We start from the raw sequence: 12,319 nt of genomic DNA, 5'->3' as shown, positions 1-12,319 counted from the left end.
TGTTGATATTGTCTTTTTATGCACAACATTTAAAAATATTTGTGAAGTCCATTTTGTCTGTTTTTCCTTTTGTTGCCTGTACATTTTGGTGTCATATCCAAGAAATCATTGCCAAATTCAATATCATAAAGCTTTTGCCATATGTTTCTTCTAAGATTTTTATAGTTTTAGGTTTTACATTATATGAAGTAAAATTGACAAAGAAAAATTGTATATATTTAGCTTGTTAAAATGTGACTTTTTAAAGGTGTACAACACTATGATTTAATATACGTATACACTGTGAAACGATTGTCATAATCACATTAATTAACATATCAATCACCTCACATAGTTACCTTTTTTGTGTGTGTGGTGAGATCACTTAAGATCTACTCTCTTAGCATATCTCAGATATTCAATATGTATTATTAACTATAATCACCATCCTGTACTTTAGATACCCAGAACTTTTATTAATCTTATAACTGAAAGTTTGTACCCTTTGACCAACATCTCTCCATTTCTCCAATCCCCCATCCCTGAAAACCACCGTTATCCTTTCTGTTTCTATAAGATCAAATTTTTTGGATTCCAGGCTTCCACTCAAGATGAGGGAGTAGGTAAATTCTGTACTTGCCTCCTGCCACGACCATGTCAAAATGACAACTGAACTATAGAACAGCCATCACTGAGAATTTCCTGAAGTCTAGCTAACAGAAGCTCTATAACTAAGGATATACAGAGGAAGTCACATAAAGACTGGTAAGAGGCAGAGATGGGAATGGGCTGGTCCCACACCCACGTGTGGCAGTTAAAAATTGGGAGGGATATTTCAGTCATGGAGGTCCCTCTGAGGAGTGAGGGGTTCCAGCCCCACACCAGACTCCCCAAGCCCAGAGTTCCAGTGCAAGAAAGACATGATCCCACAACTTCTGGCTGTGAAAACCAGCTGATATTGTGGCCGAGTGAGACAAAGGGCTGCTGGAGTCCCAGGCATTCCTCTTAAAGGGTCCAAGTAAGGACTTACTAGCTGATGTACTCACTTGCTCTGAGCTCCAGCACTGGGGCAACAGCACTATTTATACTAGACAAAATAGACTTTAAAACAAAGTGAATAAGAAGAGACAAAGAAGAATCCAGCAATTCCACTTATGGGTATTTATCTGAAGAAACCCAAAATACTAACTCAAAAAGACATATGCATCCATATGTCCATTGCAGCATTATTTACAATGGCCAAGATGTGGAAACAACCTAAGTGTCCATCAATAGATGAATGGATAAAGAAGTGGTACATACATACAATGGAATATTACTCAGTCATAAAAAAAGAATGAAGTCTTGCCATCTGCTACAATATGTATAGACCTAGGTATTATGCTAAGTGGAATAAGTCAGACACCGAAAGACAAATACCATAGGATTTCACTTATATGTGGAATATAAAAAACAAAATAAATGAACAAACAAAACAGAAACAAACTCATAGATACAGAGAACATTTTGATGATTGCCAGATGGGAGGAGGGTTAGGATTTGAGTAAAAAAGGGGAAGGGTTTAAAATATACAAATTGATAGTTACAAAATAATCATGGGGGTGTAAAGCATAGGGAATATAGTCAATAATATTGTAATAACTATGTATGGTGTCAGTTCGCTACCAGATTTATCAGTATGATCCCTTTGTAACTTACATAAATGTCTAATTGCTGTTATACACCTGAAACTAATATATATCAACTGTAATTAAAAAATAAAAATTTATCAGAAAAATTTTTTAGATTCCTTATATGTGTACAAGTGATATCATGCAGTAGTTGTCTTTCTGTGTCTGGCTTACTTGACTTTGCATAATTTCCTTGAGGTTCATCCATGTTGCCTCAAACAGCAGTGTTTTCTGCTTTTTTTATGACTGAATAATGTGTGTGTGTGTGTGTGTGTGTGTGTGTGTGTGACAGTGTGACATTTTCTTTAATTCATTCATCCATCAATGGTTGCTTCCATATCTTGGCTATTGTGAATAATGCTGCAATAAACATGAGAGTGCATGACAGAGTCTGCCCGTGCAGTTGTTTTCTAGGTGGGGAGACAGATTTCTAGTGCTTCCTACTCAACCATCTTCCCAGAATTCTCTCTACCACCTGCTATTTTCAATCCTCATCAAAAATAATATAAGTAATCTATTTATAGTAATTCTTTCTTAACATTCTGATATCTTAATTTACAACAATTGTCTAGTCTTATCTCTATATGTGTAACTAGTTTTCAATCTAAGTACTGTTTTTGGGGTTTTTTCCAGTCATAGCTTCTCTAAGGCTTTCGATTTTAATCCATTTTTTATTATTCTAGAACACATCTTTAATGTATCTTGGAAGGCTATCTTGGTAGTGATATTATTGTTGTTCTTTTTGTTTGTTTGTTTGCTTGGTAATCTATTTCTATTGACTTTAACCTTAAGTAGCATCTTATCTAGTTAGGAAATGCTACCTCAAAACTCTGTAGATATAGTTCTGTGGTTCTCTGACATTTAGAGTTGGGTAAGAGGCCAAGCTGGCTTATCTTTCTCTGCAGTCATCTTTTTAATTTTGTTTTTTTGCTTTCTTTTCTTTGGAATTTAAAATGTTTACAATATTTATCTGGTTGAAAATTCATTTTCTTAACTTGTTTTTTGTTTTTTGTTTTTTTACAATCTGTAGCTTTTGAGTTCCTTAATAATATCCTTTTTAGTGCATATGCAGAAATTTCTTTTCTTCTGGTAATAGTTTCTGCTTGATGAATTTTATGTTTCTCTCTTAAGCACGTCTCTTAATTTTAGGATGCTGCTTTTTTCTGTTTTCAAGCATCTAGTTCATGCATCTTCTCTTTCACCACTTTAATCTTTGGCTATAGGATAATGAAACAATAAAGGCAGTGGTTTTGTTTGCTCTCCTTGGTTGTGCAGCTCTCACAGAAGGACATCCCACTTGCACCCAAAGTTCAGTGAAATCCTTCATCATTTTGGTTTTGGAAATCAGCAGGGGAGGCTACTTGCTCCCAATCTACATCCATAATAAATCACACTTTTTATTGTCTTACCAAAATCTGTAGAATGTTCTTTTATTCTATCTTATAGAGACAGAGATTTTTTTCCCCCTTCTTTTTAATGATCATATTTTCTAGATTTTTGGAGGGAATTTCTCGAGGGAGTATTTTTAGTCCACCTCATCTTAATGCCATGTCTGGAACTTAAGCCACTGAATTAACTTTTAAAAATATATTTAGACCTAGGTCAAAGGATTCAAATGCAAGGAACGGGTTAAATTTCTTTCACAAGTATCAGCAAAATGAGAAAAGAAAAAAGAGGAACAACAGGCTTTAGTAAAGAAAGTTGCAGGGTATACAGTCATTGAGGAGGAAGGTTTTCAGAGGCGTGGAAAGTATTGCTCCTCCTTCGACTTTAACTCAGATTAACACAGACAGACGGACAGACAGACAGACAAGCAGGGTCATTCCCGGACGTTAGCCCAACAGTGTCAAGATGGACCTCGGATGGTGAGTGATCATTCTTATTATTCTTTGAAACACAAATTTGAGTTGTTACCTCAGCAGCAGGCTGAGGTTGACAATGGTGCTCTAATTTTTGTCCTTCCTGCCCAAGAATGCTAATATGTATTAAGGACATATTGATGCAGAAGCCAAAAATATAAACACAGGGAGAAAGAGTGGTCTATGCTATGAAATGTTAGCTAAAGCCCCAAAGCCATTCTCCCCTTCTTGGAGCATCCACTCTCTGTTGATTCCACAGCTCCAAGGCAGAGAAGCTTTTTAAAAAAAATTTGTTATCAAAGACATTTGACTGCCACTCAAAGGTGAGAATTATTGAGCTGCAATTGTATTGGTTGTTGGTTTTTATAAAGTGATTAATTTTGATGTTGTAAATTTGTCTTTCAAATATTTCCATGTTGCTGTTGTTGATTTTAAGAATCATGAAATTTTTAAATGTCTGCATAAGCATGGCAAATGACAGGGAGCAAATTCTGTGTAGACCAAGGTCAGTTTGGCCTGGGGATGGGATAATGAAACAGAGAAGGTAGAAGAAGACAAGCCAAGGAAAAGGAAGAGGAACAAGGGGTTTAAGAAGAAAATGCAGAACGCAGATGATGAGTCACAAACAGGCCATGGGAGATTCTGAGCAGGATGAGGTAGTGGAAAGATGTAGAGTAATTCAATTACCTACCTAGTGAACATGCTTGCTGTGCTGTGGACTTTACTAGTGTTGTTTCACTGAATTTTAACCTTTGCAATGACCTTCAGGCAGATAATATTATCACTGTGTTCTATGAATGAGATAACTGTGGCTTAAAGAGGCTAAATAACTGGCTAATGTTCACACAGCTCGTAAGGAGTAGAGCTAAAATCTTTCTTGCCGCTTTGCTCTGCACCACAAGGTTTCTCCATGCCCTAGCAGGCCCTCACAGCAGTGACTTACTGGACAGGGTCACACCACTCTTCTCTTGGGTGGTGGCAGCTGAGGTCAATCATCATTTCTTATTGTTCTTTGAAAATCTAAGTAACCCTAATCTACCTAGTGCTTACTGGTTTGGAAAACAGCTTTGCTGTTTTTATTTCAGAAGATCAGAATTTAATTTCCAAGTAAAGGTTCTTTTCCCTCCAGTGGAGTTTTGAAATGTTACACATGTATGAGAAAATTGTTTCAGAATTTATAATTTTCATGGAACCATAGAGATGGTACCACTTAATTATGTTAATACTACCTGCAGATGTCTATAGAACCATAGGCCACTGTCTATATTGTTCTTGTTAAGATTCTCTTTGTTTCATAGTGCCTGAAAATTGATCTTGAGCAGGAAATTTTAAAATATAAATGGCCAAATTTAACAATATTTATCTGAAATAAAAGAAATGCAAATTAAAACAGTGAAATATCATTTTTCTTTAACCAAAGTGGCAAACATTTTGTTTAAAAAGGAAGCAAGCAAGCAAAAATTGTACCTGTTTCTAAGGAAGGGGGAACATTTAGACCCACATCACCAGCTGATGCTAATATAATCTTTCAAGACAATCTGGTGATACACATCAGAAGCCCTTAAAATGTATATGCCCTTTAGCCAAGCAGTTCAACTTTTAGGAATTTATTGTAAGGACATAATCATATACAGTAAAACCTTGGATTGCGAGTAACGTGGCTTGCGAGTGCCCTGCAAGACAAGCAAACAGTTCTAATACATTTTAACGTGGTAAATAGCAATGTTTTGCAACACGAGTAGTTTGTTTCCAAAACTAATTATGCTTGCAAACCAAGGTATTACTGTTTGTTTGTAAAGTTTTAATGACATGGATACTTTTCTTGCCATTGTTTCTAATAGGAAAAACCTTAGGAACAATTTAATTGTCTAAATATAGGTAATTGGTTAATCAGGGAGCACCCATAATGGAATACCATGCAGTCATGAGAAGTTCTGTTGCAGAACAACAATTCTTACTGTGTTTAGCTTAAGAAAAAAAGCAGAATGTACAGTGCTACTACTTTTATATATGATGCCTGTATATGTACGATATTAATCAGAAATACAGGTGATTTCTATTTTCTACTTTGTGCTTTTAAACTTGGATTACATCTGCAGACAGAAAAATAAAATCAGATATTTAAGAAAAAGAAACCAATAACTCATCATTTGTGGAATTCCATTGTGAGAGCTTTGGTCCTTTGTGTTTAACGTTTTGTCTCTTCACTCCTCTTCAAAACGTACTTGTTTTCATAGGATGTTCTATGTGGAGGATCCTGAAGCACTCATTTCCTTACTTTAAGATGTGATGGCATGGCTCCAGAGTGAGCTGCGTGTTGGGACCAAGAACAGAGTAGTGGTTAAGTGGTCACACGTAGAAACCTGAGTGCTGAGGTTTGAATCCCAGCTTCTCTCACTTCCCAGCAGTATGACCGTGGACAAGTTGTTTAACAATTGTAATCCTCAGTTTCTTATTTGTATAATCAGGATAACTGTGGCTTGTCATAAAGTGGCTGTAAGATTTTAATGAGACAATCCATGAAGTGCTTAGAAGCTTGATCTGATAAGTACTCAGTAATTAGTAGTAGCTGTTTTTATTATTACTATTACTGTTAGGGTTAAGAAATAGAGGGAAAGTGATTTGTCCAAGATTACACAGCTACTTGATGGCCATGCTAGGACGAGAAGGTTTTTTTGAGCAGACGTGTTCAATACTCTCTGAGCCTGTCAGGACAACCCCAGGCTGGACTCCTAAGGGAGCTGATCTGAAACAGGCAGAGCCCAAGGACAAGGCCAGCCACTTCCGGGGAATGACTCTGATCACAGTGGGAAACCAAATGCTGGAGAGGAGGATGAGGCTAAGAAAGTTGAGAGCCAGGTTAGGTATAAAGTGAAAACCGGGATCAAAAAGCTAGCACAGGAAAAGAAGAGATGACTCAGCCACTGCTGAGGCTTTTGTAAACCACCAGCTCTGGGCTTCATGGCGGGGGTCAACATGGCTTAAAGACCCAAGGTCTGGGTGATTAAATAGACAAATTGGGTGCATGGGGGAATTGCAACTCTAGCTATAAGAAGATACCTGACAGGTAGTAGTAAAAGAGGGTAAGATGAAAACTGGGAGCGATCAGGACAAGGAGCCCACGAAGCCCAGGCATCTAGTCATGATGATCCTAAAGTCACAGCCGAAGTTTGAGGAGTCATAAGCAAGCAAAGATAATGATCAAATTTGCTTTTAAAGCTTCCTCTGGCAGCAGAGTACAGAACTGATTTGGGGTGACAAGGAGATCATTTAGAGCACTATTGTAATAATCCAAGGAGAGGTGTTGAGGATATGAAACCCGGGCAGTCATTGTTGAATCAGAGAGGAGAGGACGGATTTGGAAGACTGTTAAGCACTAGAGTTGACAGGATTTTGGTTTTGACAGATGTGGATCTTGGAACGAGAGATCTAAGTACACAGTGGCATCCTTCACAAGATGGGGAGTAATGACAGTGGTTGGGTTTGGGCCAGGGGGAAAGAGAGGACAGGCGTCGAGTTCCATTTTTAACGTGCTGAATTTGAGATCATGTGGAGCAGCTGGATGGTGATGTGTAAGCAGATAAGTGAATACACAGGTGCAAAGCTCAAGAAAGAAGTATGGGCTGGAGGAGGCATGAAGAGTCTTCAGCGTAAGTACAGCTGAGAGTTGAAATTCTTCTTGTGGGTGAGATCACTAGGGAGAGGGGATGGTGGAGTGAGAAGAAGCCAAGGATGGAATCTGTAAAACTTTGACATTGAAGGAGGTAGATGAGGATGAAGAGTCCTCCAAAATAGACACCAAAGCAGGACTAGAGAGATTGGAGCAAAGCAGGAGAAAGTGATGCCATAGAAACCGAGGGAAGCGAGAGATGCGAGAAAGATGAGGACATGTCTATGGAAAGACCAAGCATATTTACCAAACTTCTACATGAGATACGACAGGAAAAGGGATTACTAGGGACCAAGGGTTAAGGGTTGAATTGTGTCCCCTAAGAATTCATATGTTGAAGTTATAAACCCCAGTACCTCAGAATGTGATTGTGTTTGGAGATAATCAGATTAAAATTAGGTCATTAGGGTGGCCCCTAATCCAAGATGACTAGTGTGCTCATAAAAAAGTGGAAATTTGGATGCAGAAGACACATGCAAAGCACAGGGTAGTCAGAGTCAAATTCTGCAGAAAGGTGAACTAGGAGAATGACTGAAAATGTCAGTCCAGAGGCCTTTGATGACCTTTGCCGAACACTCCCAGTTAAATAGAAGGAGTAGATCTCAGAGAGTTGAGAACACGGAGACAACAGAGAAAGCACTGCTACAAAATGTTGGGTGATGAAATGGGACCGCTTCACTGGACCAAACTCACCACCACTGTCCGCAAAGAGCCACATGGAACCAACTTAGAGTCGAGTCAGCCAGACCTGGAGTCTCCTCTAAATTAACAGCTAAACACAGGAGAGAAAAGTCAGTACTTCTTACTCCACCCAACACTGGTTTAGGAAGGATTTCCGGAAAAATAGAACTTTTGCAGCTGTCATTTTACATGCTGGGGTTTTGGTACTGACATAGATTCCATTCTCTTTTGTTAAGCTGTCAGAAAGTTGTGATGCAAGGTTTCTCGGAGATGAATAGAGAAGTATTAAAGCATTTTCTTAGAAAGCTTTGAAGTCAAATGAGTCTAAATTTTTCTTTTGTAGTTTCAGGGGTATTATTGGTCAAACAACCCAAATGTCACAGTTCTATATTAGGGGTTCAAATTAATCAGATTTGACTAAAAGATGTAATAAAAGACCTAACAAAAATAAGGAACATTTTGTTAAGTAAACCAATTTGTCAATGCCAGCCAAAAATTAACCACGGAGTAAAACCTGAAATAAATAACTATCCAAAAGTTTAACTAAATTCTCACCTTCATCTTAGAACTATTTTCAACTAACTAACCAATAAATCTTTATAAAGAATTTTTGTTTGTTGGTTTAGTTTAATAGACATTTATTTCTTTAGTTGAACAACCTCTACACACAAAATAGATGGTTGATGATTTTTTTTGAGTGGAAAGGAATTTGGGTCTCAAGAGGTTGTATAAGTCAGCTACATGTTTTCTGGAAATCATTTAACTGAGCCTTTCAGTATTCTGCAGATCCCATGGAGTCATGGGATTGAATCAGGGGCCTCAGCTTTTGTCAACTTCAATAGTAGTATTGTGGAGACCAAGTCAAATTTTGTTTAGGTTAACCAGACTTTGTTTCATTCATAAGAGAACCCTCTTGCAATAGGATTGTTCAGTTTTCCTAATGGTGGCATTCTTTTAATTTTTTTCTCATTTCAGAAGCAGAAGTTATATAAATAGAATATTGGGTTAAATCTAAAAATGTGGGCCCCTAGTCAACTTTCATTTTTCTGCATGTGATCCTGCGAACAGATTAGGATACCCTTCACATTTCCAAGCAAAATTCAATTTAAAACGCCCTTGCCAAACTCTAAATAATAGTCCCCTGAGAGTAAGCCAGCAGAGCATTGCATTACCCCAATAAAAGCCATAGGTTTTATCACATGCACCAACAAATCTACATGGCTAGTTCTACACTCCTCTCCTGCAAAATTTATTTTACACCTATTATGCCAAACAGCATTTTAAACACTGATATATAAACTCCCTCATAAGTTAAAGCAAAGACAAAAGTATTTACCTTATGAGAAACAAGATACATCATCACTTATAGTCTTCAAACATTACTGCATTTTAACTTTCATAATGACAATGCATTCATGAAACAATCTGCAGACAAGCAGTTTTAATAGGCAAGCAAATTAACACTTTTAAGCAGATATGACTGTCCTTAATTGCTTATTAGGTAAGAATGTTATCAACATTACTCATATTAGCAGTAATGGTGGAGCTGGAGAGTACTGCGCCTTCTCCAAGCTGCATGGCGAGAATCACCAATAGAATGGTGGAGCTCGTGGTCCTTTCCAAGACCACGGCTCTTGCGGCCTGCAGATGTAAACCCTTGCATCTCCCTGTCCATGTGGACTGGTTTGGCGATCCACTGGGTATCAGGATCCTGTCTGATAGCTTTATGGAAGGGATCAATGAGGATAACCTCAAAGGATTTGTACCTGAAATCTTCACCAACCCAGTAAGGATTCAGGACTCTCAGAGCCCCACAGGGGCATCCAGCTGGTTCCTTGGCAAGGGATTGAAGGCTCTGAGCAAACTTTAGCTGGTTAACACCCTGATGGACAGGGCTTGCCATAGGTCACACCCTTAGGAACTGGGCGTTTGTGCCACCATGGCACACATGAATCCAATATCTGACATAACCTTGCTTGGCCTTGGATCCCAGGTTGGGTGCTTTATCTGCTGGGGGCTGGGGGGACCTGTGGAATGCAGAGAGCTGGTGGTACTGCCAGTAGTGCACCCTGAGAAGAAACCACATTACATCGAACTGTTTCTCCCTCCATAGGTCCTGGATGTACTTGTAAGCACCCATCTTGGCTGTGGCCAGACGCAAATGGCAGAACCTGATTGTTTTAAAGCACTGTGAAGAGTATGGAAGAAATAGCAACATGTAGTTTTTATAGCCTAATTAGGAATAAAAACCAACAATTATAAAAGGACAAAAGCAATCTAATCTAATGCAGTTAATAATTAAGTGATTTAACAAATAAATGTAAATGACAACATATATTCATTCTCACTAGATGTTAAAGAAACAATGAGATATTTTGATTTATCAGATTAAACAGTAAACAAACAAACAAATAATCCAATTCAAAAATAAGCAAAAGATACAAAAAGACATTTCCCCAAAGAGGATATACAGATGACAAGTAAGCACATGAAAAAATGTTGAATGTCATTCACCATTATAAGAATTAAAACTAAAGCCACAGTGAGATATCACTACACACCCATCAGAATGGCTAGAGTAAGAAATAACGTAACCTCATTGTAAGTTGAGAAGCATCTGTACAGGAAAATACCCATTCTGGCCACTGCCTATTTCTCTGTGTTCTAGTAATTTTTTTCAGTTCATTCAGCATTTTTAAATTAAAAAAAAATTTTTTTTACTAGTGTCATTCAGCATTTTTGTTCCAGGCACTGTGCCACACATTTGAGACACACCAAGATGAGTAAACATGATTTCTTTTCTCAAGGAACTCAGTATAGTGATAAATATATCAAATGTGATGATTTTTTATAACAGTGAAGTGTGTGAGGTTCCACAGGAGCACAAAGGTATCCGTTTTCCACTTGTCTATCAGCAGTATTGTGTTTTGGGTAAGTGCCAGAGTTTTGAGTCAGTCAGGGTGGTGTCAAATAATTAATTGATAAGTAGTTCCATATTTATGAGCAGTGTCACCTTGGGGAAACTATCCAAGCTCCCTGAATGTCAGTGCCCCCATCTGTAAAATGTGGCTACTAGTACTTACCAATGCTGTGAGGGTTATAAGAATTTATAATGGATGTAAAATCTTGTGGACATAAAATAGTTTAGGCTTCACATTCTTTTCTTTAAAATGTATTATTTCCTATATTTTAAATTATGTTGGTTTCTAGCTCCTCAGGGGAATCAGAATAGCTGATTCTGAGCCCACATTCCCATATAGTAATGACTGGTGAACTTGGCAGAGGCTGCTCAACTTCCAGTGGGGTATAAGTTCTTGTCTTCCCATGTGGCCTACTTTGCTCATTTAATGTCCTGCCAGGAGCCTTTAGACACTCGAGTCTTTTTAAAAGCCTTGGTCTAGAAAGGGAAGCATCAGCATGTGAGAAGGCATAACCAAATGGAACAAGGCAAGTGAGAGCCGGGAGTACAGAAGCTGGGAGCGTTTGAAAGTATGATCCCAGAAAGACACTTTCTGAGGATGCCATATCCAAACGCAGAGGCCATTTATCTTATTTCCATCTAGCTGGGTTGGAAGTGATCCCAAGATCTTCCCATGAGGATTCAAAGGACGTGGATTGGGGGTGGGAGGGACTTGACTGAGGGCTCAATGGAGAAATTTGAGGGAGAATTTAGACCGCAGAGAGAAAAAATGTTAATGTGACCATTCAGTGATTCACCCAAGATCCTGTTTCCAAGAGAATTCTCTGGCTTACTAAGTGCTTATGATTGCCAGGGGAAAAAAGGTAGTAAGAAAAAAACCGAAAACCTAAACCTAAACCTGGTCTCTTTAATGCCTCTAGGTATACTTTCACAAATACAGGCAGAGTGATCCCTTTACACACTACTTAGGTATTGATCTGAGGGTCCCTTTCAGTTCTGAGGGGCCTTAGGAAAAACATTTCCATAGATTAAAGGAACTTTGAACAGGTTACTTACTTCTCTAAGCCTCGGTTTCTTCATCTGTTTAGAAGGCTTAATAGTTTCAATTTTTCACAGGGTAAGGATTAGGTGAGTGAATGGAGGTATGTGAAGTACATGGCTCAGAGTAGGAAAGAATAAGTGATTACTGTGATGAGCAGGGATGGGCCTAGAATCCTTACAGTGGCCCTTGAATCCTTACAGTGACCATGTGAGCTAGGTATTATTTTCCCCATTGAAAAATAAAATGAGGAAATCGAAGTTTAGACAGGCTTAGAAACTTACGAAGTCTGACAATTAAGTTCACGAACTAATTCTAGAAAAAGTGCTACATACCTCGTTGCTGAATGTCACTATAGTCACCTTCGAAGTACTCCTCTTGGGAAGCTATGCACCGACGCCAATGCCTAGTCCATCCTTCAAAGAAATTTTGGAACTCTTTTTCTGGAATGGCCATCAGAGCTGTTGTCGTATTACCCTTGATGTCCTGAATGTCATCAAA

The 12,319-nt window shown here is 38.3% G+C and overlaps 1 protein-coding gene and 1 pseudogene across 6 annotated transcripts in view; one reads left to right on the top strand and one right to left on the bottom strand.

The window, feature by feature from the left end:
• Positions 1 to 3,376: 3,376 nt before the first annotated feature.
• CD86 (CD86 molecule) overlaps positions 3,377 to 12,319 on the top strand; it is a 61,509-nt gene continuing 52,566 nt past the window's right edge. For all 6 annotated transcript variants that reach the window (XM_019650405.1, XM_019650401.1, XM_019650368.1 and 3 more), the window contains exon 1: positions 3,377 to 3,514. Coding sequence is in view for 1 of the 6 variants with exons in the window: in XM_019650388.1 (XP_019505933.1) it covers positions 3,501 to 3,514 (14 nt within the window). In the remaining 5 variants the exon portion in view is untranslated. The remainder of the gene's footprint in view (positions 3,515 to 12,319) is intronic.
• On the bottom strand, positions 9,383 to 9,999 carry LOC109386875 (60S ribosomal protein L15-like; annotated as a pseudogene).

Source organism: Hipposideros armiger, unplaced genomic scaffold (assembly GCF_001890085.2).
Source record: "Hipposideros armiger isolate ML-2016 unplaced genomic scaffold, ASM189008v1 scaffold_8, whole genome shotgun sequence".
In the NCBI taxonomy this organism is placed as follows: domain Eukaryota; kingdom Metazoa; phylum Chordata; class Mammalia; order Chiroptera; family Hipposideridae; genus Hipposideros; species Hipposideros armiger.
The sequence above is the reverse complement of the archived record's forward strand: the minus strand, read 5'-3'. Positions and strand labels throughout refer to the sequence as shown.